General features: G+C 38.0%; 1 protein-coding gene across 1 annotated transcript in view; it reads left to right on the top strand.

The window, feature by feature from the left end:
• plekho1b (pleckstrin homology domain containing, family O member 1b) overlaps window positions 1-22,976 on the top strand; it is a 52,595-nt gene that overhangs the window by 14,491 nt on the left and 15,128 nt on the right. Inside the window, exons 3-4 of the mRNA NM_001326535.1 lie at window positions 9,117-9,257; window positions 21,996-22,100. Coding sequence (NP_001313464.1) covers window positions 9,117-9,257; window positions 21,996-22,100 — 246 coding nt within the window. The remainder of the gene's footprint in view (window positions 1-9,116; window positions 9,258-21,995; window positions 22,101-22,976) is intronic.

Below are 22,976 nucleotides of genomic sequence, written 5' to 3'. Positions count from 1 at the left end.
CAATATATCAGATTTATATATGGGACATAATATGTCTACAGACTTTTCTGTACACAATATATGTCATATAAGCCAAAACGAAAGACTTTTTTCTTTTTACGTTTGCCATCTGCATTCTGTAAAGTAGTAGCGAGGCGCAGTTGTTCAGCTACATTAACACAAGTGAGTGCCAAATGAAATCAACGAATGAATCATTTCACATGTCAAGACCGGCACTGCTCTGACTCGCTTGCTGGAAAGTGAGATCATTGGAGGCTGCTGTGCCCTGTAGACTCATCAAACCATTTCTTTTTCTCTGCCTGATTTCTGAAAGCATTTTCTTCTGTTTCGCAAAGTATCACAAGGGATTTTGGTCACACTGTGTCAGATGATTATTGCTGCAATTGCAACTTCCTCTAAAGCATTCAAAAGCACTGCAGTGAGAAATTCCGGTTTGCTGCAGGCTGCTTTTACTCCAGAACAGCAGTTTGAAAAGAAATAGCATCACAAAGTTCAAAATTAAAAGCTTGTTAGGCTGTAATTATAAACTTTACTACAGTGGTTCTCAGCCGAGGGGTCACGACACAAAATGGGTACAAGTCTGTTGTGGTAAGAACTGAACTAAAATAAATGTTTAAAAAAAGTCACATCTTGAATCTGTCTTAAGTTTAGATTGTAGCTGCTGGTGTCTAAAATACTTTACACAAAAAATTGGGTAATGCTAAATACAGATGTAAACAGGGTCTAAAATGCTTTGAACGAGTTCACCAGCACAGGTTTCTTTGAAAATGCACTTTTAAATTAGAATATGGAATCTGAATCATTACACAATAAAACATATGTTGTAGCAGACCTGGGCATTTTACGGCCCCCAGGCCACATACGGCCCGCTGGACATCTTTGATCGACCCGCGTGAAGTATTTATTTAATTTAAATTCAACCACAAACAAAGCCTTGCAATCCGCAGGTCAGATATTGCGAGTCAACAAAAGGGGAAATTCACATATTTTGAGTGCTCAGTTTTGTAATCCAAATGCTGACACGCAGGTTCAGTGCGCAAATAGAAAGGGACCTACATGCAGTATGTCACACTTACGTTTTCAGGCGCAACGAGTTGAAAAAAATGGAAACATTTCAGAGCGCCATGAGCGAACCACGAGTCATGGGACAGGAACCAAGCAGACAGCGTCACACTTTGTGTGGAATTACACAGTAATAAAGGTGGACTAATTACCTCAGATTAATGATTTAACAAATTCAGATATACAGTTGATGCCCTCTCAGAGATGATCATTACATCACACACCCACCTCGCATTCAGCTTCACTTTAGTGCACTTGTTCAGCCCAACACAGGCTAGAATTCTCTCACTGAACATAAAAAAAAATTATGAATGAATTAATAAATAAAAAATTAACTAAGGTGAAGCAATCAAACAAACAACCCTGTGGCAGTTATATAAAATTGATATTGGGATGTTGGTCTTTAAAATACTTTAGTGTAAAATTGATCCTTTTTTAAAACTTTAGAGTAGGGATGTGCGATATGGGAAAAATATAAATTTTTTGACAGATATTGTGATTTTGATTTTATTTGCGATTTCATTTTGTAGTCAAGCTTCAGCTCAATATTCTGTATCGTAGCTTCTTACAGCTAAAATGCAGTGAGTGTTAGTTAAAAAAGGAACTGAACAGATATTAACTTAAACGTTTATGCAAATTTGTTTGTAAAAAATCCGAAATTAATCATTTAAGTTTCTCTAGAGCAAACAGTAAACACAAATAAAACAACCTTTTCTTTCTGTGAACAATTAAAAAAAAATGTAATTAGGGGCATAGTGTAGCTTATTTACAAACAAAAATAATAATTATAAAAACACAGAACACTCAGCAAACTAATATGGCTGATAAAAAGCCGTTCTGTAACGTATATTGTCTAAAACAAAATAATTATCACTAGATGCTGCACAAAATATCATGACATTACCGTACAGTGGTACTCCAAAATGGCTAAAATAGGTGCGAGACGGAAGTGTGTATATCTCCTATCCTGCATTTAGATGAGTTTTATTAAAACTCTCTTTGGTCAATGCATTAAAAGGCACAGTTTCTTCAGCGAGGTAGAGCATTATTGCATTAATTATCCTCTGGGTAGGGTTGCACCAGCTGTTCATAAGTCCTTTCTTAAAATGAAAGGTAAAGTCCACACTAGGGGCTTTGTAACTACTACCTAGTTTGTAACTACATTTTTTTTTAAACGTTCTTAAAGCAAACTGTAGATTATAGGTTGTAAGCTCTCAGTAAAGTCATGCGTAGCCACATTGAATGACATCATATCCAATAAGAAGCATTTCAATCGGTAAAGTGCTTTAAAATTCTGCAATTATTGCATCTATATATAATTGTCCTTTGAAAATGGAATGAAAAATTACCTGCATCACGAGCCACAAATGCATGTGATAACACATGAAGTTATCAAACATTAATCTTTAGTTTTTTGTGACTTTGAAACCAAAATATTCCCTTATTGCTGAAGTCCTGCTTTTATTCGATATGATTTAGTCTATTAATGCTTTTGAAGTGGCAGACGCCATCATCCCACTCGTCCGCGCTTTCCGGTTTGTTTGTTGTTGTTTTTTTATCGTATTGTTTTTTTATCCACATAGTTCGGTTGCACAATTTTGATTGGGCAGAAAGAAGGTGTGCTCACTCAAATAATATTTTATATCGCAGCCTTTTGCGATTAACTAATCACAACGTTTCAAATCGCGATTCGATTTCGATTAATCACACAGTTTTTTTTATGAATGTTTGTTATAGTTACACAAATTAAATAAAAAAATTAACTGCATTGGTCTGGCCCTCTAAAACTGCCTAATCTAATGTGGCCCCTTGGCAAATTTAACTGCCCACCTCTTTGTTATGGGAAGAGTTGTAAGAAAAAGCACTAAATCAAGGTATACCTACTATGCTTTAAACCATTTTTTCCCAAGAGCACATGTACCATTATGAATAAAACTTAAACCCCTTTTCTCTTCCCCAGCTCATCACTCACCAACCCAAAATACTATAAATTCTGAGTGTGCCTCATACAGTGTGGGCTTAACAAACCACCTGTAGAAACACACACACACACTCTCTCTCAAAAAAGACTTACTAAATTCTCTGAGCACAAACAAGTTACTTTGTATTGCCTCTTCTTGTTGAATCGCTGAATGCCTCCTCAATTGTAAGTCGTTTTGGACAAAAGTGTCTGCTAAATTAATGTAAATGTAATGCTTATGTTGTACAAGGAACACATGGATTATGATCAAAATCATAGCTGCCATCCATATCCTTATCCTATTCGCATGTTAATATTAGGTGTAAAAAGGGATAAACTCTGTCATTGTTTACTCGCCCTTCTCTTGTTTAAAACATATTTTTTTTTTTTCTTATGTTAAACAAAAAAGTTGATATTTTGAAGAATGCTTGTTGTAGCTGGTATCTACTGACTTCCATGGCGATTTTCACCCTGCTATTTGTTTAACAGAAGAAAGAAACTCATAAGTTTTAAACCACATGAGGGAGAATAAATGATGATATAATTGTCATTTTTGAGTGAACTGTCCCTCTAAATGTAAAAACAATTGTAAAATAAATAACTTCATAAGTAGTTTTTCAAGATCTCTTATATAACTTATAAAGTAAATCTGAAACATCAACTTATTTTAATAAGTTTAAGTAACAGTATATTTTGTACAACATACTTTTTTTAGCCTGCAAGTTCTCTCATGCAGCTTTTATATCATAAATCAGTATCTGCCATTTTATTGACAGATTTACACTTAAAACATCTTACAGTGAATTTTGCATGTGTGGGCTGAAGGGACACATTGCCAAAGAGCATTCATTTCAAATTCCTTTTCAGGGTATTTGGCTTCTGCGATGATGCCACCTCTGTCGCAAGAGTTTGTGGTTCTGATTGACATTTATGAAAGGTTAAATGGTTTACGGAGAAAGTAAATATGAAATTGAATAGCTCAATTCAGAACTTCATCGGTCCTTTGAAAGACAGTGAAACATGAAACGAACACTGTGAATGGTCCACCTGCTCTCAAAACAAAAGAAAAAGAGAAAATTCTCCAGAATACAGTTTAGTTGTTGAGTATATGAGCATGTTTCGCATTTTCAAGCGGTTCTGTATCTTAGTATTTCAGTGTTAAATACATCTATCAATAAACACCACTGTTCAAAAATATGGGGTTAGTATGATGTTATATTTAGCAATTAAAATCATCATAAGTGACATTTACACAGAAAAAATTTCCATTTAAAATAAACGCTGTTCTTTCTGTACACCCAGGAAACCAAGGCTGCACAATATATCATTTGAACAGCGATATTGCAATGTCTGGATGCACAATAGTCACATCGCAAGATTAGATTATTTCCACAACATTCTGACACTCGATGACACTCGAATACCCTGTCAGTAATGTCTTGAGGCTGGGAATGAGCTTTTTTACAGTGTCTGTTATAATGTTAATGTTGTTTTTGTGTGTTTACATAGATCAATATAGCCACAGTGTAAATGCACAGTACAGTTACGATCTTATTGCCACATTATATCATTATGATAACATGATATATGCCTTCAGTGATTTTCTGAAGATAAATACCAAAAAATAACACAACTGTAATAACTACAGCAGTCGCCATCATCAAACTCATATTTAGTACGACATATGATGACGTGTGCAGGTGCTGTAGTGCTGTTCCATTTCTTGGGGGTACACTTCGAAGCCCTTCCCCTTCACACTCTGTTTCAAGGGGAAGAGGGGTACAACAATAGAATTAGGATTGGGCCTAAGTACATTGTATTTATATTTTAATGTGCTAAGTATATGTTTAAAGTGGGACAGATTATTGAATATATTTAAAACTGCCAATGCTTAACTATTTAAAGGTTCAGGACACCCTGGATAATTTTTTCTTTTTTATTAACAGATTTGTGTGAGTTGAGCATCAGTTAAGACAATGTTAGCATCTGTCAGCTTTAATTGTGGGGAAAACTGGATAATTTTGAGCTTTTGTCAGCTAATTTCAGCTTCCGGGTTTAAAATGATTTTTAGGGCGGGATCAAAATTGGCGATGTAGCGCAGTACTGCAAGTGCATTGATGACGTGTCAGTTTCTCATTATTATTCAAAGCGGAGTTTTCTTATCCTATGAGAAGAGCCGGCTCCTTAATTATTCATGAGCACGTACTTTCCGAAGGCAAGGCAGACTCAGACGCAGACCTGCCAGACCAGTGCCAAGTTCAAGCTGTGAGACACGGACCCACGGCACGCAGTAGCCGTTTATGAAGGCTCGTATGTGTTTGTTCCCATGATCCATGGGGTTTGTTGCATGTTTTTCCCCGGGATCCTGTCAGGGCCGATCATACAGCAAAGCTGTGTGTGTGATGCAAGCATTTTTGTCGGGAGAGCAGCACGAGAATTGGAGAATGGCGGATGTTGTCTTGTATCAGGTGTTCATTCACATTCAGACACATCGCCGTGCTGCTGTGTTTGCCTAAATCCTCCAGATTACCAGCAGGACTAATGGTTAAAATAGATAGGTCAGGAGACCTGCTCCACTGAGTCTGCATTTAGATCTATGATTCAGACCCAGGGATTGAGGGAGAAGTCCTCATTTATAGTGTGTACATGAACACGATTATCTTTATAATGATATAAATTGTGGTTATGTGTATATGAAATTACGAATAACAAATGTAGCAGGGCATTAAATTACTGTTTATTTCTTTGCATTTTAACTTTGAAAACTATAAACTCATGCGTCTCCTCACGGTTTGTCTCATTTTGTGAGCTAGCTTCATTCGCTCACGTTCTCCCCTGCTGGTCACGCCCACTCCTGCCCGATGCTCGCGGAGCTCCACGCCCATTACATTTACATTTACATTACATTTAGTCATTTAGCAGACGCTTTTATCCAAAGCGACTTACAAATGAGGACAAGGAAGCAATTTACACAACTAAGAGCAACAATGAATAAGTACTAAAGGCAAGTTTCAGGTCTGTAAAGTCTAAGAAGGGAAGTATTAGTAGTATTAGTTTTTTTTTTTTTGTACAGTTAGTGTGATATTCAAAGAGGCAATTGCAGATTAGGAAGTGAAGTGGAGACTAAATAGTTGAGTCTAATCATGCATCTTTTGAAAAAATTCTGAAGTAGACTTTAACCAAAAGTGGGGGGTGTCATGGCCCTTTAAGTATTTAAATTCTGTTATTTGAACTGTAAAGTTGTGTTAAAACCATTGTAAACAGCAATTCAGTATGACTAACTGTACTTTAGAATTTCCCTTTTAACTCCCTTTATAATGGTATTACTGTTAACACAAATTTGTGTCAAACTGATTTTCTCTGGCATTCGACAGCACGCCACAGATGCTGTTTGTAGAGCTCGTTTTTTTTTCTGAACCCGGAACATTTTTCTAACATCACACATGATAAAAATATTGTTTACGGCTCCAGACAGCTTTAGTTACATAACAGAAAGAAGCATGATTACAGAGTGCATATCAGACAGCATGGCAAGACTGTGAAATTATTCTCACAGTAGTACTTGTTTCCTTTCGCTCCTGCTGTTTGGAAAGGGGAAGGTTTGTCAAACCTTTTTCTCCGACTGTCTTTTGGTTGTTTAGGATGCTATTTGTGTGTGACGCTGTGTGTGTCCTCCGCAAAATGAAGCGCTTGTTTAAAACTTAATGTACATAGTATTAAATATAGATGACACTTTATTTGCAGTTAAAAAGGTCACCGAGGCGAAAATTGCCTTGTTGCTCGAACATTTGCCAGCTCAGGCAGTTTGAATAGTCAAGTCTAAATAAAGCATAAAAACATGCTGTTAAATTAATATATAATCACTCATTTAGACTCAAAGCTGCGCCTACTCAGTTTAAAACAGCAAAGAGCAAAAGTAGTACTTAAGTTCACATTCATTCAATGATTTTTTTTCTCAGCATGGTCTCGGATTACAGACTTTTACAGTGGCAGATTTGTCCCCAGATCCATCAGGCTCATTTTACAGCTAATGCGTTTGAAATAAAGATCCTCAAATAAAGCTTTAATGTGGTATCACGCCCCATTTTTACTTCAGATGGATCGTTTTAAGCCTCCTTTTGATTCACTATTTCGTGCATTAAAAGTCACAGCAGCAAACTTGAGTATAATCTTGAATCTAATAGCATTGAATCGTTCTAATGTCCGGGTTTTGAGTGCAAATGTACTGTGCTCCGACGGTCCTCTCTTGCAAAAAGAGGACTGGATCAGATTGCTAGTTAATTGCCGTCTTTGTACTGCTGGAACAGTAGATGTACTATTTGTACAGGCTTTCCCTGTGGTGACACCCCATGGTGCAATGGGTGTGATGCCAGCACTGCACTGTTTAGCGGCTCTGGGCTACAGCACAGGTCCAGATGTGGCCTTGTGTTGATAGATAGCGTTTTTTTTAGGCCTCAGTTTAGCGCTAATGGAAATTGATTATGACTTAATGAGAACTTTTGGCAGGTGATACCAAATCAGACCCTGATGTTCACTGTGAATCTGGGTTAAAAGGCTCTCTACTTTCATGTTTTGCTCAGTGATGTTTACTAGCCATGTTTTGACGTCTGTCCCAGTTAAAAGTCAGCACCGTTGCTCATCTGGATGTCATTTACTGATGTTACTGACACAACTGGTCGAAACCAAACACAGAGCTGAAACGCTGTTTATCCTAAAAATGCGGTAACACAAGTGGTAAATACTGTAAGGACACACAGTGTAATCAGTAAATCGGGATACGCTGGGCCAAAAAAAGCGTATTCTATGGAATTAAATTGTCTGTTTTAATTTAGTGCTGTTAAACGACTAATGGAAAGTCGTTTACAAAATAAACTATTGCGTTTACGAATTTTTTTGTGTATTGTATGGTATGCATGTGTGTATGTTAGAGCTGCACGATTCTGGATAAAATGAGAATTACGTTTTTTTTTTTTTTTTTTGCCTAAAATAAAGATCACGATTTTCTCACGATTCTGTAGATGTAAAATAAAGGTTAATATGAGTGGGCTATTATTATTGTTGTTGTTCTTAAACATGTGGTAAAACAGCAATAAGCTTTGTGTAGTTGTACTGTTGGTTAAAACATTTTAACTTGAACAGACTTTAGATTTGTCCTGGTCACTAATGCTGATGATAATTTTGTTGTTGAATTTTTGTGTTATTGTGTCAATCTGTAATTTTTTGCTTAAAATTTGTCACTGACGTGATTTTCGTGAATACAGAGGACTGGACAAGGGTATTTTTGCATTTTGGCAGGTTTTGGATACTTTTTGGGCTGGAATCGGTCAGCTACATCTGGCAACACTGTGTGCGCTTTCGGTTTCATTTCACCTTTTATTTACAGTCTATGCAGGTTCTGTTCACTAAAGTAGACTTCATTCAGCGCGCGCACGCCCTCTCTGTGATAACAGCTGACGGTCAGCTTGCGTGTGATTTTGTGGTCGCAAGTACATTACATGAAGACAGAAATGACATTTTTGGGGTAAATTGTATCTTATAAATACAGTATGTGACTCTTTTAACACCATTTGGAGGTGTCCAAGTTGCTGATCAACATATGTAAAACAATGTGAAGACTTGTGCGGCCACTTTTGCTTCTCTCCTGAACTTGAAAATACAATTGACAGAAATGCTGGATTAAGATCGTCTAGGGGGTCGAATCGAGATCGCGACCCTTTTACGATTTATTGTGCAGCTCTAATATATATACATACATACATACATACATACATACATACATACATACATACATACATACATACATACATACATACATGCATGCATACAGTTAAAGTCAGAATTATTAGTCCCCTTTGAATTTTTTTTTATCTTTTTTAAATATTTACCAAATGATGTTTAACAGAGTAAGAACATTTTCACAGTGTGTCTGATTAAGAAAAAGTGAATAAACGTGTCTTGTTTGTTTGTAAAAAGTATGTAACATGCTGATATGAAAAAGTCTGACAGTAAAGCTTAATGTATCACATCATATCATATCGTAAACACTGAAATGTACCAAAAAGTACTGAAATCATCTATGTACTTTCTCCCGCAGGTAAAAGATGAGAAGAAAATTCAGGAGGTGGTGGATCTCACAGACTACGAGAAGTCTGAGGAGCTACGTAAGGCCAAAAGCAGGAGCAAAAAGAACCACAGCAAGTTCACGCTTCTGCGTTCACGGCAGCCAGGCAACACGGTCAGTCTCTACAGGACACCGGGATAACGCTTAATGGCTTTACGCTCCAGTCAGCACTACAGCACTGCTGGGAGGCTTCATTAGTCAGTTTGCAGTCATGCTGTTAGACACTGATGACCTGTTGCACAACTCAGAGATCTGTCTGTTCATACACATTCACACACTTTGGACAAAAAACTACATTAAAAAAGAGGAGCTTATTGGCTATAGGACTGCACAATATATTAATAAACAATCGCAATAACAGTATATGCAATACCATATCACAGGGAAGTGCCTTAAATTAAATAGTTGGGTGTAATGCGTTCCACAGTAATGCGTTTCTGTATTCTAATTACATTTTTGGGGAATGCAGTAATGTACCGAATTACATTGTAAATTTGTGTAATTTGATTTCAGTTACTAAAGTCAATGTAATTGCGTTATGTTAAAAATAGAGTTTTTAGAAGAAAAAATGCTTCTTTTAGATAATGTTTTTCGCTGTAGTTAGTGAGCAAGTGCTTTTAAATTGCTAAGGATCGCAAGCTAAAATAGTTGCTGGTCAGAGTGGTTGCTTCTTCAAGTGGAAATACAGACATAACTTTGATTTCAATAAGCGTAAAAACAAAAATATTGCTGTGAAAGGCAGTCTTGTCCAGTCTCTCAAGAACTTTCCACTGCTTTTAACTCGACTAGCAACTTGTTCGAGCACTTGAACAGAAAGCATTGTAACCAAGGAGGACACAGCACCCAAAAACACAGCGGCTCGACTCAGCCTAAACAGGCTAAATTGGATTTTTGCGCAGGATTGTGAATGAAGATACCTTTTGAATGTGAAGAGAAGCATAGTTGCTTATGGAGTCGTTCAAGTATCACGTCATTATTGTGCACAAGCTTATTTCCAATGGAGGCGCGGTTTGCATACATATACATATTGGGAGAGCATATTGCGCATGCTCTCATTTTCCAGGCACATCAGTTGAAACCCTGAGTCACTTCACAAGAACTGTCCGATCAGTTTCATGCTTTGTATGGAATATACACATTTCGGTAGACTAATTACTGTCGAAGTCTGAATTATTGTTTTACTTTGATAGTCATTGGCGGCTAATATAATTTCCCTGCAAAGAAACTGTTTTCTAAAATTATATTACTAAGAAGAAAGTCTGAATGTGTCAATATAAAACCGTCTTCACCCCAATGCAATATTTTATCCAGTTAGTGTATGACGGTTGGTATAATCAGGCGGCACTCTTCATCGCAGTGAGCGTTTGTATGGGCGAGGATGTCAGTTTCCAGAAAAGAAAAGTAGGCAGGAAATTAAGAGTTTTCAAAGATGATTAGACAGAGACGTATGAGTTCATTTCGCTCTAATCTAGCACAAAACTGCTCTGTTTTATTTCTATTTCTTTATATGAGATGTATAGCATCTTTACACGCCAAAGTGGAACATAAATCAAAGTTAAAGCGGCTTAAATTTGCAAAAAATTTATATTTACTGTACACTAACCGTTAAAAGCATCTTTACACTGAATTTTGAGCAGACACAGACCCGCTTTAGGGCTGCCTTAAATCAGCCGCGTTAAGAAGACTTTAGACTGCTCTATATATTGGCACCATGTTACTTTTAAGAAAATAAAAAAATTATACATTGACACTTGTCATTTAGCCACTATTATTAATGTATGTTCAGGGCTCGAATTTAACTTTTTTACTTGGTAGCACCGGTGCTCCCAACTTCAAATATTTAGGAGCACCAAAATAAATTTAGGAGCACCAGAAAAAAATTAGGAGCACCCACCAAAAATGATTGAGCACCGCTGCAAATTGCTTTTTAAGGGATTTATTGTATTTTAAAACAACATCAATAGGACTGACAAAAACCAGAAACAACTATCTAACTAATGCTGCGAAGACATTGATATTTGTGTGCAATAATTCCAAAATGAATGTCTAATAATTATAGAATATTAATGATGATGAAAATGACAATAATAGTAAAAATGAATTACATTTCTCATTATGATACTGCCTTGAATGTGCATGAATGTAGGTTATCTGCCATAAAAAGTCTGTTACTTTATGAAAAATAATTGTATAGTTTGCATCAAACAAAAATGAAGCATTGCCTTAAGAAATATGTATTTTGTACTGCTGTATTTATATGCATGTCAATTTAATAAATAATATTTCTGCTACAAAACAAACAAAAGATTATAATAAATCATTCAATTCAATGATGAAAGCTGCAAAGCAGTCATCAGTAAATAAATAAAAAATAAAATTAATATACACCTCAAAAAAGAATAGACAAAAGAAAGAAAGTAAAGTCTCACTTCTATCACTCTTTAAAAGTTTTGGTTTCAGTTTGTGTCAATTTAAAGGTTCAGTCTGAGATGATCTTCATTTTTCTGTGTTAGTGGAAAAGCAGGCGAGTCAGTCGACCCAATTTATGAGCAGGCAGCGCAAGATTCTTGCGATGACCACCGGCGGAATACCGCTGTTTGTTATGAGACGCAGTTTCAGTGTAAACTTAGAAAAGGCGGGGTTCTTTGGCGATGGTATTAGATTAGACTTTTAGCGGACATTTGCGCTGAACACGCAGTGAATGCAACGCATGGAGATTCGGGCGCCTTCTCCAAGAAGCGCGTACTCGATTGATCTCAGCTGGCGGATCATTATTCACCACGTGACGTGTCATGATCGCTCTCATCTGCACCTCAATTTTAGGTGGGGTTTGCAAACCTGTGTGCTTTAAGTTTTTACTCTTCTGCCGTTTGCATTTCCCCGTGGTCATAAAAGCTCCTTCCCTGTCATCTGACAGCGAAATACCTTGAGTGATTGACAGCTAATGTGAACCAATATAGCGGCAGGGAAGAGCGATTCAGCACGTTTTTACAAAAAATCAAAACAGGTCGCACTACAACCATTATCTGCAGTCGCACTAATGCGCCCAAATATATTATGAGGTCGCATAGATTAATTTTCGGGCGCATATGCGACCAAACTGGTCGCAATTTCGAGCCCTGATGTTTATTCAATGGAAAATGTGTTAAACTTTTTTAATGGTTGATTTTTGTATGTGCATGTTTATTAAATTCAAGTTTTGTAATAACCAATTATTACTGTGCTTTGACATTGATGCTAATTCAAATTTGAAATTTTGAATTGAAACCTTGATAATCCCTGATAACAGCAGTAAACAAACTGCTTCATTAAACCGATGATTCAAGAGTCACACCTGTTTGCAAATATAGACTTGTGTGAACAAATACACTAAGGCTCGAGTCTAAAACACATTGATCATAGACAACATTAGACAATAAATTGTACTCTGGCATAGTTGGCACACCAGTTTCCAAGCACAAACTTGGATCGACCTCTGTAGTCCTCCTATCCTGTGTAATTGGCTTTCAGTAAGAACAGCTCAGCTTATTGCTTTCACTAGCACACCAATATCCTTCCTTAGACCAACACAAATAGTACATCTAACCAAGGCTCCTTGTTTCTTAAAGGTGAAGTGTAATGTTTTTGGATATTATATAATTAAAATCAATATATTATTTGAAGGTTTAATTTAATTCTGCCTCCTCACAATACTGTTAGCCATTACAATCTAAAGACCATTCAAAATAAGACACTGAATTTAAATTTAAAATGATATTATGAATTCAATTTTAAAAACATAATTTTTTATCTACTGGCTCAAGAAACTGGATAGGAATGGGGGCAAGACTATCTATATTTGGGATTTTTTTAGAAATTTAAAAAAAATATTCTGCACTTTATTTTTAATAAAAAATAATTAAAGGGTTAATTCACCCAAAAATTAACCTTCGTTCATTATTAACTCGCCCTTCACTTGTTCTAAACCTGTTTGATTTTCTTTCTGCTATTAAAACACAAAATAAGATATTTTGAATAATGTTGGTTGCTGGCACCCATTAGCCACATTTCCAAAGTTGGGCCACTGTGTGTAGGAAGGCCAAATTCATGTTGCGTTTTTACTGTCGGGCTAGTAGCTCGCAAGGCGGCATGCAAACCCCACCCCCAGAACATTCCCTGAGTTAAACGTCACACAACCCGCCCAGTTTAGCTGGAATCAGGCAGGCAGATAAAGCACACCATCGCATCATTAGGAAACAATAAAAAATGAAGACAACAGAAACAAACAAATGACACATTACTGTACAGCATTACATTATATGTCTATACACACAGGCCTTTGTATTTCATTCATTATATTTATTTACTCTGTGACCAAATGTTGGCATTGTGAATCTAGTGGTCTTGCCACTAATGGAGATATAGATTTCTTATGTGCAGTTTTCGAAAAACTGTACAAAAGCACGCACATCCCTCTTAACTGGGTGCTCAGCCAAAAAACGCAAAAGGTGCGAATTTAATAAATGTTTATTTTTGGAGCTTTGGTGTTGCCGCCTTTGATGAATATTTACGTGCAGTTTTTCCAAATCCATTTGTAAAGCAGTGCTGCGCAGAACTGGATGACAGAAAAGAAGGTCGTTTCTGATGGTTTCCCTCACCCAAAAAAATACTCTGTTTGCATGATTTGATTTGAAACGGTTTAATTTATTTGTATTGTATCCTCCTAAATTGTTTTAGCTTTTGTTTGTTAATGTGATTTTTATTATATCCGATATTTGTTATTCTTTAAATGATTTCAATATAGCTTAGGCTATTTTATCTAGATCTGTCTTTCTGTTGTATTGTTGGCTCACCCTATTAAACTTTTACAGATATAAAAAAGCGGTTTTACAGAGAAATTCAAGCAAATATTATTCCCACCCCTGCCCTCTAAACAAGATGAAATTACATTCATCTAAGAGAAAAACGAAAAAATAATAACAACAACAATAATAATAATAATAAATAAATAATAATAATAAAAAACAGAAAAAAGAACAATTTAAAAAATTTAAAATAAAATTGAAAACAAAATTTTAAAAATAAATAAATAATTAAATAATTAAGAAAATAAAAAAGCTGTACAAAATACACATATACCTTGATAACCCAATATTACAAACATGAATCCTCAGGTATTTATACAATATATTTATTCACAATTGCTTTGCAATTGAAAGGCCCTAAGATTTAGATTGACAGTTTGTAGAGATACTGACATGCTCAGAAAATAAAATCCCAGAGTATTTTTACAACTATGGAAGATGTGCCAGCAGCTAGCATTCTTCAAAATATCTTCTTTTTGTACAATAGAAGAAACTCATAAAGAAGGGACGATAAATGATTAAGTACATTTCTGGGTGAACTAGCCCTTTAAAAACTTCATATTTAATATCACAGTCTCTTGCATTTTTATCAGAAACAGATTTTCCAGTGTCTGAATTACAGTATTTGTAAAAAATTAAAGTATTTCCCCCCAGCTGTCTAGACTTTACATCACATTTTGGGATTTCAGAGAGCCAGGAGAAACATTAAGGGTTACATCTGAACAATCCTTTAAAATCCAGCACTGAGACAAGGGGTTAATCCCCAGGAAACAAACATGGAGGGTCTTAGCAAAATCCAGCATCACCCACCCTCCCGAAAGCAGCACTACATGGTTAATAAGTCCCTCTGCCCCACATAGAACAGCTGTTGCACATGCAGCTCTCTACGGGGGAGCCACCCTAATACATGACCTCACCAACACCATCAACTCGTTTCTCTCGCTCGCTGATGATTTCTGCATGCTTTTAAACAAGATTTTTTTTGGTGTACAAGGAATTTAGAAGTTACAGGAGCCGTGTTTATCACATTTGTAGCATTATGTGGTTTAATAATTAACCAAACTGCTTTTGGTGCTGTAAGAAACACCCTAGCAACCATTAGCAAGAGAATAAACATGCTGATCACCTTTGGGAGCGTTTACATGACATGTTTTCAAGTAAAAACGTATGCATTTTGCCTGTTCATTGACATGACAATAATGTTTTGGGTGCCTGAAATGTTTTTGAAAACTGTACCATTTTGTCTCTGAAACTATAAAAACAAGATTTTGTGAAAATGAGGTTATGCATATTTTTAGAAGTTTCTAATGATCTCCAAAGGTGTATTTTGTCGTCTTGGAATTATAAGGTTCTATCTGCGTTCAAATAATTTTGAGATATTGAGCTTCAAAGTTTTTTGCTTTCCAATATGTGTGTAGCAGTTCTCTTTCATACATTAACATGACAGAGACCCTAAATGTACTCTAAATGTAAATCTAAATATAAATGATCAAAAATTTCTTAAATGTGCAAATTGGGGTAAAACAAACAGGGTGGATTCTTAAAAAATTCAAGAACAAAATTTGACAAAATATTTCATGTTGTTATGCACAGACCTTTACTTCACCTTTAATCATTCATTTCCTTCAATTTCCTTTGGCTCAGTCCCTTATTGATCAGGGGTCACCACAGCGGAATGAACCACCATTGTTGTGTATGGTTTGAGGACTTGTTTCCAGCTGTTTGTGTAAAGTTGTAGGACATTTAAACTTGCTTTCAGTTGTGTATAATACTAGAAGTTGTTTAGCCACTGTTTCCTTGGTTACTATAAGAGCTTGTGCAGCGAACGCAGACGCGGTTTCGCGTCGTCCGCCTCAGTTTCGGCCCTTGTTTTGACTCGGGAGGCGTGTCCAAACGCCAGGTAACCACTATATAGTGAGCACGGTAGCATTAGTCGGCAGGAGAAGCACTTTAGCAGCATCTAGAACAGCAGCCTGTAAGTACATTTAAGATTTGTTTCAGTTGTTGTGTATGGTTTGAGGACTTGTTTCCAGCTGTTTGTGTAAAGTTGTAGGACATTTAAACTTGCTTTCAGTTGTGTATAATACTAGAAGTTGTTTAGCCACTGTTTCCTTGGTTACTATAAGAGCTTGTGCAGCGAACGCAGACGCGGTTTCGCGTCGTCCGCCTCAGTTTCGGCCCTTGTTTTGACTCTCGAGGCGTGTCCAGCTGAATTCAATCAGCTAGTGCTTTGGGGGTTATATAAACAACTAGTTCACCGCGGCAGCGGTCGTGGCAGCCTCGTGTGAAGACCGACGAGTGTAAAGACCATCGACTCTACCTGCGCGACTCCACCGAGCTAAGACACCGACAAAGCACTTGAGTACTTTACTGTATTGTTTTACTTTACACTTATTTTTTGTTGTCAGTGCACTTTTATTATGTGTTTTCTAATTCCTGTTGTTACTAACACTCGCAAAACACGGGAGGTACGCTGCAGGCGTAATCCTCACAACCTTCGTTCAATACATGTATCTACTATTTCACAACTCTCTCTCTCCGTGGGCCTCTGGAACTGTCAATCAGCTGTTAACAAGGCTGATTTTATTACCTCCATAGCTACATATTCTGACTATAATCTCATGGCTCTAACTGAGACCTGGTTGAGGCCGGAGGACACTGCTACACATGCTACTCTTTCTGCTAATTTCTCTTTTTCCCACACTCCTCGTCAGACAGGGAGAGGGGGTGGGACTGGACTACTAATTTCCAAAGAATGGAAATTTACTCTGATACCGTCCCTGCCAACAATCAGCTCCTTTGAATTCCATGCAGTCACCATTATCCACCCCTTCTACATAAATGTGGTTGTCATCTACCGCCCACCAGGTAAATTAGGTCACTTCCTAGATGAACTGGATGTTCTTCTCTCATCTTTTTCTAATTTTGCCACTCCCTTATTGGTGCTAGGTGACTTCAACATTTACGTTGACAAACCGCAAGCTGCAGACTTTCAGACTTTGCTTGCCTCTTTTGACCTAAAAAGAGCACCTACTTCTGCTACCCACAAATCAGGTAATCAGCTAGACCTTATTTACACACGACACTGCTTCACTGATCAAACAATAGTAACTCCACTACAAATATCTGATCATTTCCTTCTGTCTCTCAACATCCACATTACTCCTGAGCCGCCACACACTCCAACACTGGTTACCTTTCGCAGAAACCTACGATCTCTCTCACCCAACAGACTATCCACCATTGTTTCAGACTCTCTTCCTCCATCTCGCAAACTCACTGCACTTGATTCGAACAGTGCCACTAATACACTCTGCTCCACACTAGCATCATGTCTAGACCGATTATGTCCTCTTGCATCCAGGCCAGCCCGTGCCAGTCCTCCTGCACCCTGGCTCTCAGATGCTCTCCGTGAGCATCGCTCAAAACTTCGGGCTGCAGAGAGAATTTGGCGGAAAACAAAAAATCCTGCACATCTCTTAACATACCAAACTCTTCTGTCCTCTTTCTCAGCTGAGGTTACTTCTGCAAAGCAGACGTATTACCGTCTGAAAATCAACAATGCCACTAATCCTCGCCTACTTTTTAAAACATTTTCCTCCCTCCTCTATCCTCCTCCTCCACCCGCATCCTCCACACTTACTACTGATGACTTTGCTACATTCTTCTGCACCAAAACTGCAAAAATCAGTGCTCAATTTGCTGCACCTACAACAAACACGCAAGATACAACACCAACACCACACACACTCACCTCTTTTTCTCAGCTCTCTGAGTCTGAGGTGTCCAAACTTGTGCTATCTAGCCATGCAACCACCTGTCCACTCGATCCCATTCCCTCTCATCTCTTGCAAGCCATCTCTCCTGCAGTCATACCAACACTGACTCACATAATTAACACATCTCTTGACTCTGGTTTATTCCCCACTACATTTAAGCAGGCTAGGGTAACCCCACTGCTAAAGAAACCCAACCTGGACCATACGCTACTTGAAAACTACAGACCAGTATCCCTGCTTCCATTCATGGCCAAGATTCTGGAGAAAGTAGTGTTCAATCAAGTCCTGGACTTTCTTACTCAAAACAATCTCATGGACAACAAGCAATCCGGCTTTAAGAAAGGCCACTCAACTGAGACTGCCCTGCTCTCGGTCGTGGAGGATCTCAGACTGGCTAAAGCAGACTCTAAATCATCAGTCCTCATTTTGCTGGACTTGTCAGCTGCTTTTGACACTGTCAACCACCAGATCCTGCTATCTACGCTTGAGTCACTGGGCGTTGCGGGCACTGTTATACAATGGTTCAGATCTTACCTCTCTGACAGGTCATTCAGGGTGTCTTGGAGGGGAGAGGTGTCCAACCTACAGCATCTAAACACTGGGGTACCTCAAGGCTCTGTTCTTGGGCCACTTCTCTTCTCCATCTACACATCATCTCTAGGACCAGTCATCCAGAGACATGGATTCTCCTACCACTGCTATGCTGATGACACCCAGCTATACCTCTCTTTTCATCCTGATGATCCCTCCGTTCCAGCTCGTATCTCAGCCTGCCTGTTGGATATTTCACACTGGATGAAAGATCATCATCTTCAGCTGAACCTCGCAAAAACGGAAATGCTTGTAGTTTCTGCCAACCCGACTCTACACCATAACTTTTCAATCCAGATGGATGGGGCAACCATTACTGCATCCAAAATGGTGAAAAGCCTTGGAGTAACGATTGATGACCAACTAAACTTCTCTGACCACATTTCTAGAACTGCTCGATCGTGCAGATTTGCACTCTATAACATCAGAAAGATCCGACCCTTCTTATCTGAACATGCAGCTCAACTCCTTGTTCAAGCTCTTGTTCTCTCCAAACTGGATTACTGCAACTCTCTACTAGCTGGGCTTCCAGCTAACTCTATCAAGCCTCTTCAACTGCTCCAGAATGCAGCAGCACGGGTTGTCTTCAATGAACCTAAACGAGCACATGTCACTCCGCTGCTAGTCCGTTTGCACTGGCTGCCAGTTGCTGCTCGCATCAAATTCAAAACTCTGATGTTTGCCTACAAAGTGACTTCTGGCCTAGCACCTTCTTATCTGCACTCACTTCTGCAGATCTATGTGCCCTCCAGAAACTTGCGTTCTGTGAATGAACGTCGCCTCGTGGTTCCATCCCAAAGAGGGAAGAAATCACTTTCGCGAACGCTCACGCTCAATCTGCCCAGTTGGTGGAATGAACTCCCTAACTGCACCAGAACAGCAGAGTCACTCGCTATTTTCAAGAAACGACTAAAAACTCAACTATTTAGTCTCCACTTCACTTCCTAATCTGCAATTGCCTCTTTGAATATCACACTAATTGTACAAAAAAAAAAAAAAAAAAAAAAAAAAAAAAAAACTACTAACACTTCCCTTCTTAGACTTTACAGACCTGAAACTTGCCTTTAGTACTTATTCATTGTTGCTCTTAGTTGTGTAAATTGCTTCCTTGTCCTCATTTGTAAGTCGCTTTGGATAAAAGCGTCTGCTAAATGACTAAATGTAAATGTAAATGTAAAATGTAACTATTCCGGCATATGTTTTACACAATACTGGGAAACACCCAAACACTCTTTCACACACACACACACACACACTCATAGACTAAGCTCAATTTAGCTCAGTTTAACCGGAGCACCTGAAGGAAACCAACATGAACAGGCAGAGAACATGCTAACTCCACACAGAAATGCCAACTGGCCCAGCCAGGACTCGAAACAGCGACCTTCTTGCTGTGAGGTGACAGTGCTAACCACTGAGCCACCGTGCCGCCCCACTTTTAATTGATTTAATGCATTGTTAAAAAAAATGCATTTAACTGGACAGACAAGGCGTCAGTTTCCCACGATATTCCCCTTTTAATGGTCAAAGTGATGTCAACAACAGGACAGATACGTAGCATAGGGCACATAGCAGAGTGTTATCTGCACAGCTGCAGCATCAACAGAAGGGCCGCCTGTCAAGGCTCCAGCACACTCTTTTTGGAAGACTTGCAGTGCTGTTGCCTAATATGGTGCTTTCAGCCTCATGCTGTTGCTGCATCAGCTGTCCATACACACAGCCATATGGCCATACCTGCTCATTTATGCTTGGCTCACTGCATGTTTGTGTCCATCCAGCAGAAGACTGAAGGAATTTTAACCATGTCTGTAGGCAGAAAATAAAATGCCCGCAGAGTTCAGGACAAAAGTGGTTATATAGCAAACTGTACATTGGAACAATTCCATGCAAATGTCAACCTTGCCATGAAAGAAATTAGTGAAACCCTTTCTAAGCTTTTTTGTGTAGGCTCGTATTTTACAGTACTGAAAAAAAAAATAGACTGAAAAAGATATGGACGTAGTATCTGTGACGTCACCCACAGGTTTCTTAGAGGTGCAAATGAAGCTGCAAGTGGGTGTGGCCAACCATAACCATTTTGTTCACACGTCATCGCGCCGACCAGGCATAACCAAAAAAGGGCAAAGAGGCGGAGCGTGAGCGAAGCTACAGATTCCTGCTCGAATTTTGCTTAAATTGGATTTTTCTTTGAGAGATACTTCATTATCTGCGATTCATTTGTGTTCTGAGCACATGCGCTTGGTTGTGTACTATATCAATAAAATGTTTAGTCTTTTAAAAACGTTGTAATAAAATTTTCTACGGGTGAAAAATGCGAATTGCTTCCAAATACTTAAACAAATATAGTCTGTGTTAGTAAATGCAAGACTATTGAAGAAATCCAGGCATAACACTGTATGACAATGCTTCAGATGACTGTTCTATAGCCTACAGCTAATCAATCTGTCAGTTTCTAAAGTGCATTACAGGTCTAAAGAGAATTATAAATGATCAATTATCTTAAAACATATACATTTATAGATACGGTATATACAGTAAGTATATAAGAATTGCACTCACCTGGGAAAAGGAATGGCTTGTGAGCACAATTAAGTGCACACAGCATGCCATATCACCTGATAATTGTAAGAAATAATCCCACTGACTGTGTAAAGCCACACAAAACAACACAAAAATACGATATGTCGAGTTTAGCAGCAAATCAGCCAGAATCAGCTGAGGTGACCTAACAGCCACCAGCGAGACCTAGCTGTCATTCAAGTGACCACGCCCTTAATTATGCAGATTTTATATAACTTAATATAAAGGAAACAAAGTTATAAAACAAATCACCCCCTCACAGTTGTCATGAAGGATGATATTAGCTTTATACACCAAAATCGTTCTTTGTACCAGGCTGTAAACACCTTTTTTTCTGCTGTAAAGTTGGTCACTTTAACAGTGGGGTCAATAAATATCTGCTCTATTATGGAGCCAGGACTAGCAGAATTTCAATGAATTGCAGTTCTGTATTAGCTTCCCAAGGGAGAGTGGGATGTTGCTGCTTGGTAAAAATACTCAAAAATGTTTCGATCAAGGTTTTCATACAATAATATTTGATCTACCAAAGTCATACAAGTGGCAATTTTACTTCTGTCACATTCTTAACAGAGAGACGTCACATCCATAACGAAGCTTCTTCCTCATTTGAAACTTTTTCCTCAGAAATGTCAGATAAAATAAAATCAATCATTTTTGTTTTATAGTGAGCCAACTCTTATCTTTTTAATTAGCTTCATTCTTTTGGGTTGTGCACTTTAATTCACAGAATTTCTACAATGTATTTTGTATACTGAACCTCGCAAACTGTTTTGATCACATGCGTTATGCATGTTTAATTTCTTCATTTCACAATACAAAAAATGTTTACAGATTGATATATTTCTGATCCATAACGTTTAGTTGTTTTGGGAAATATAAACTGATGCTTTCATATGGTGGTAACATACATTCTATGTGAATTTATGTTTTGAGATTTTACCTTAAACGTTACATCCATAATGCTGGAATTGCTTGTTTGCTTTGTAACCTGCATGACTCCATATTAAAGCATCTCTCATCCTCTGCATATTAAAGCATCTCTCATCCTCTGCATGCAGGTCCCAAATCTGGTGTTTCTAGCCGTCAGTCCAGAGGAGAAGGAGTCATGGATCAATGCGTTAAATGCAGCCATTACCAGGGCCAAGAATCGCATATTGGATGAGGTGAGCTACACAAACCTTCCCCCTGTTTGTTATTGCTGTATTTTCTCCCAGGCCAGTGGTATATTTACAACTTAAAGGTGCAGTAGGTGATCTACCAAAATGCTAACCACTTAGCATATTATCTTTGGACGGTGGCGAGGGACTGTGATAGTGTGAACCCACTAGTTCCTGTCATTCGCCAGTTTAGCTTGTGTTTAGCCGGCGGCGTGCAGGAATTACATTTATTACTAAGCCATACTTACATGCTATTTCAGAGCAAATATTCAGAGTAGCAGGGTAAACAGTATGGGAAGGCTGTCATTGTTCAAAAATGAACCAATGTGAATATAAAGGCAACTTCAGCTCAATAAAGCAGGTTAGGCTGAATTTTTTTTACTACATTTGCATTTTGTCCACACACCTAGTATGGTGTTTGAGTGCTCCAGACCTTCCCTTACCAAAGGTTTAACTTTAAAATGTGTAAAAGTTAATTGCTGGTTTTATACATCATTGACTTTTAGACATACCGTTAATATATTTTAATTGCATAACAATGCTCAGCTTACAGTCCACAACACACTACATGATCACAAGGACTTTTGAACCTTGCCCGGTAAGGAATCACCCAGTAGCAACCATTCAAAGCACTCTAGCAACTACATAGCAAAGTACTAAAATACTTAGAAAACTTGGCAACGCACAGACAGCCACACACAACATCTTAGAATGGTGGTTGCAATGGCAACAACAACAACCAACTGTCCTCCTACTGACTGCATTCCTAAACGTTAAAGCACATGATGTTGAAGCACAGTAGCCAGAAGGCATTTAAACTACACCACTATATTTGAGAATTTGGTTTGAAGGCAAAATATGATGTAAAAAGCAAGGTAAAAG

The sequence above is a fragment of the Danio rerio genome, chromosome 16 (genome assembly GCF_049306965.1).
Source record: "Danio rerio strain Tuebingen ecotype United States chromosome 16, GRCz12tu, whole genome shotgun sequence".
NCBI classification, from domain to species: domain Eukaryota; kingdom Metazoa; phylum Chordata; class Actinopteri; order Cypriniformes; family Danionidae; genus Danio; species Danio rerio.
The sequence above is the reverse complement of the archived record's forward strand: the minus strand, read 5'-3'. Positions and strand labels throughout refer to the sequence as shown.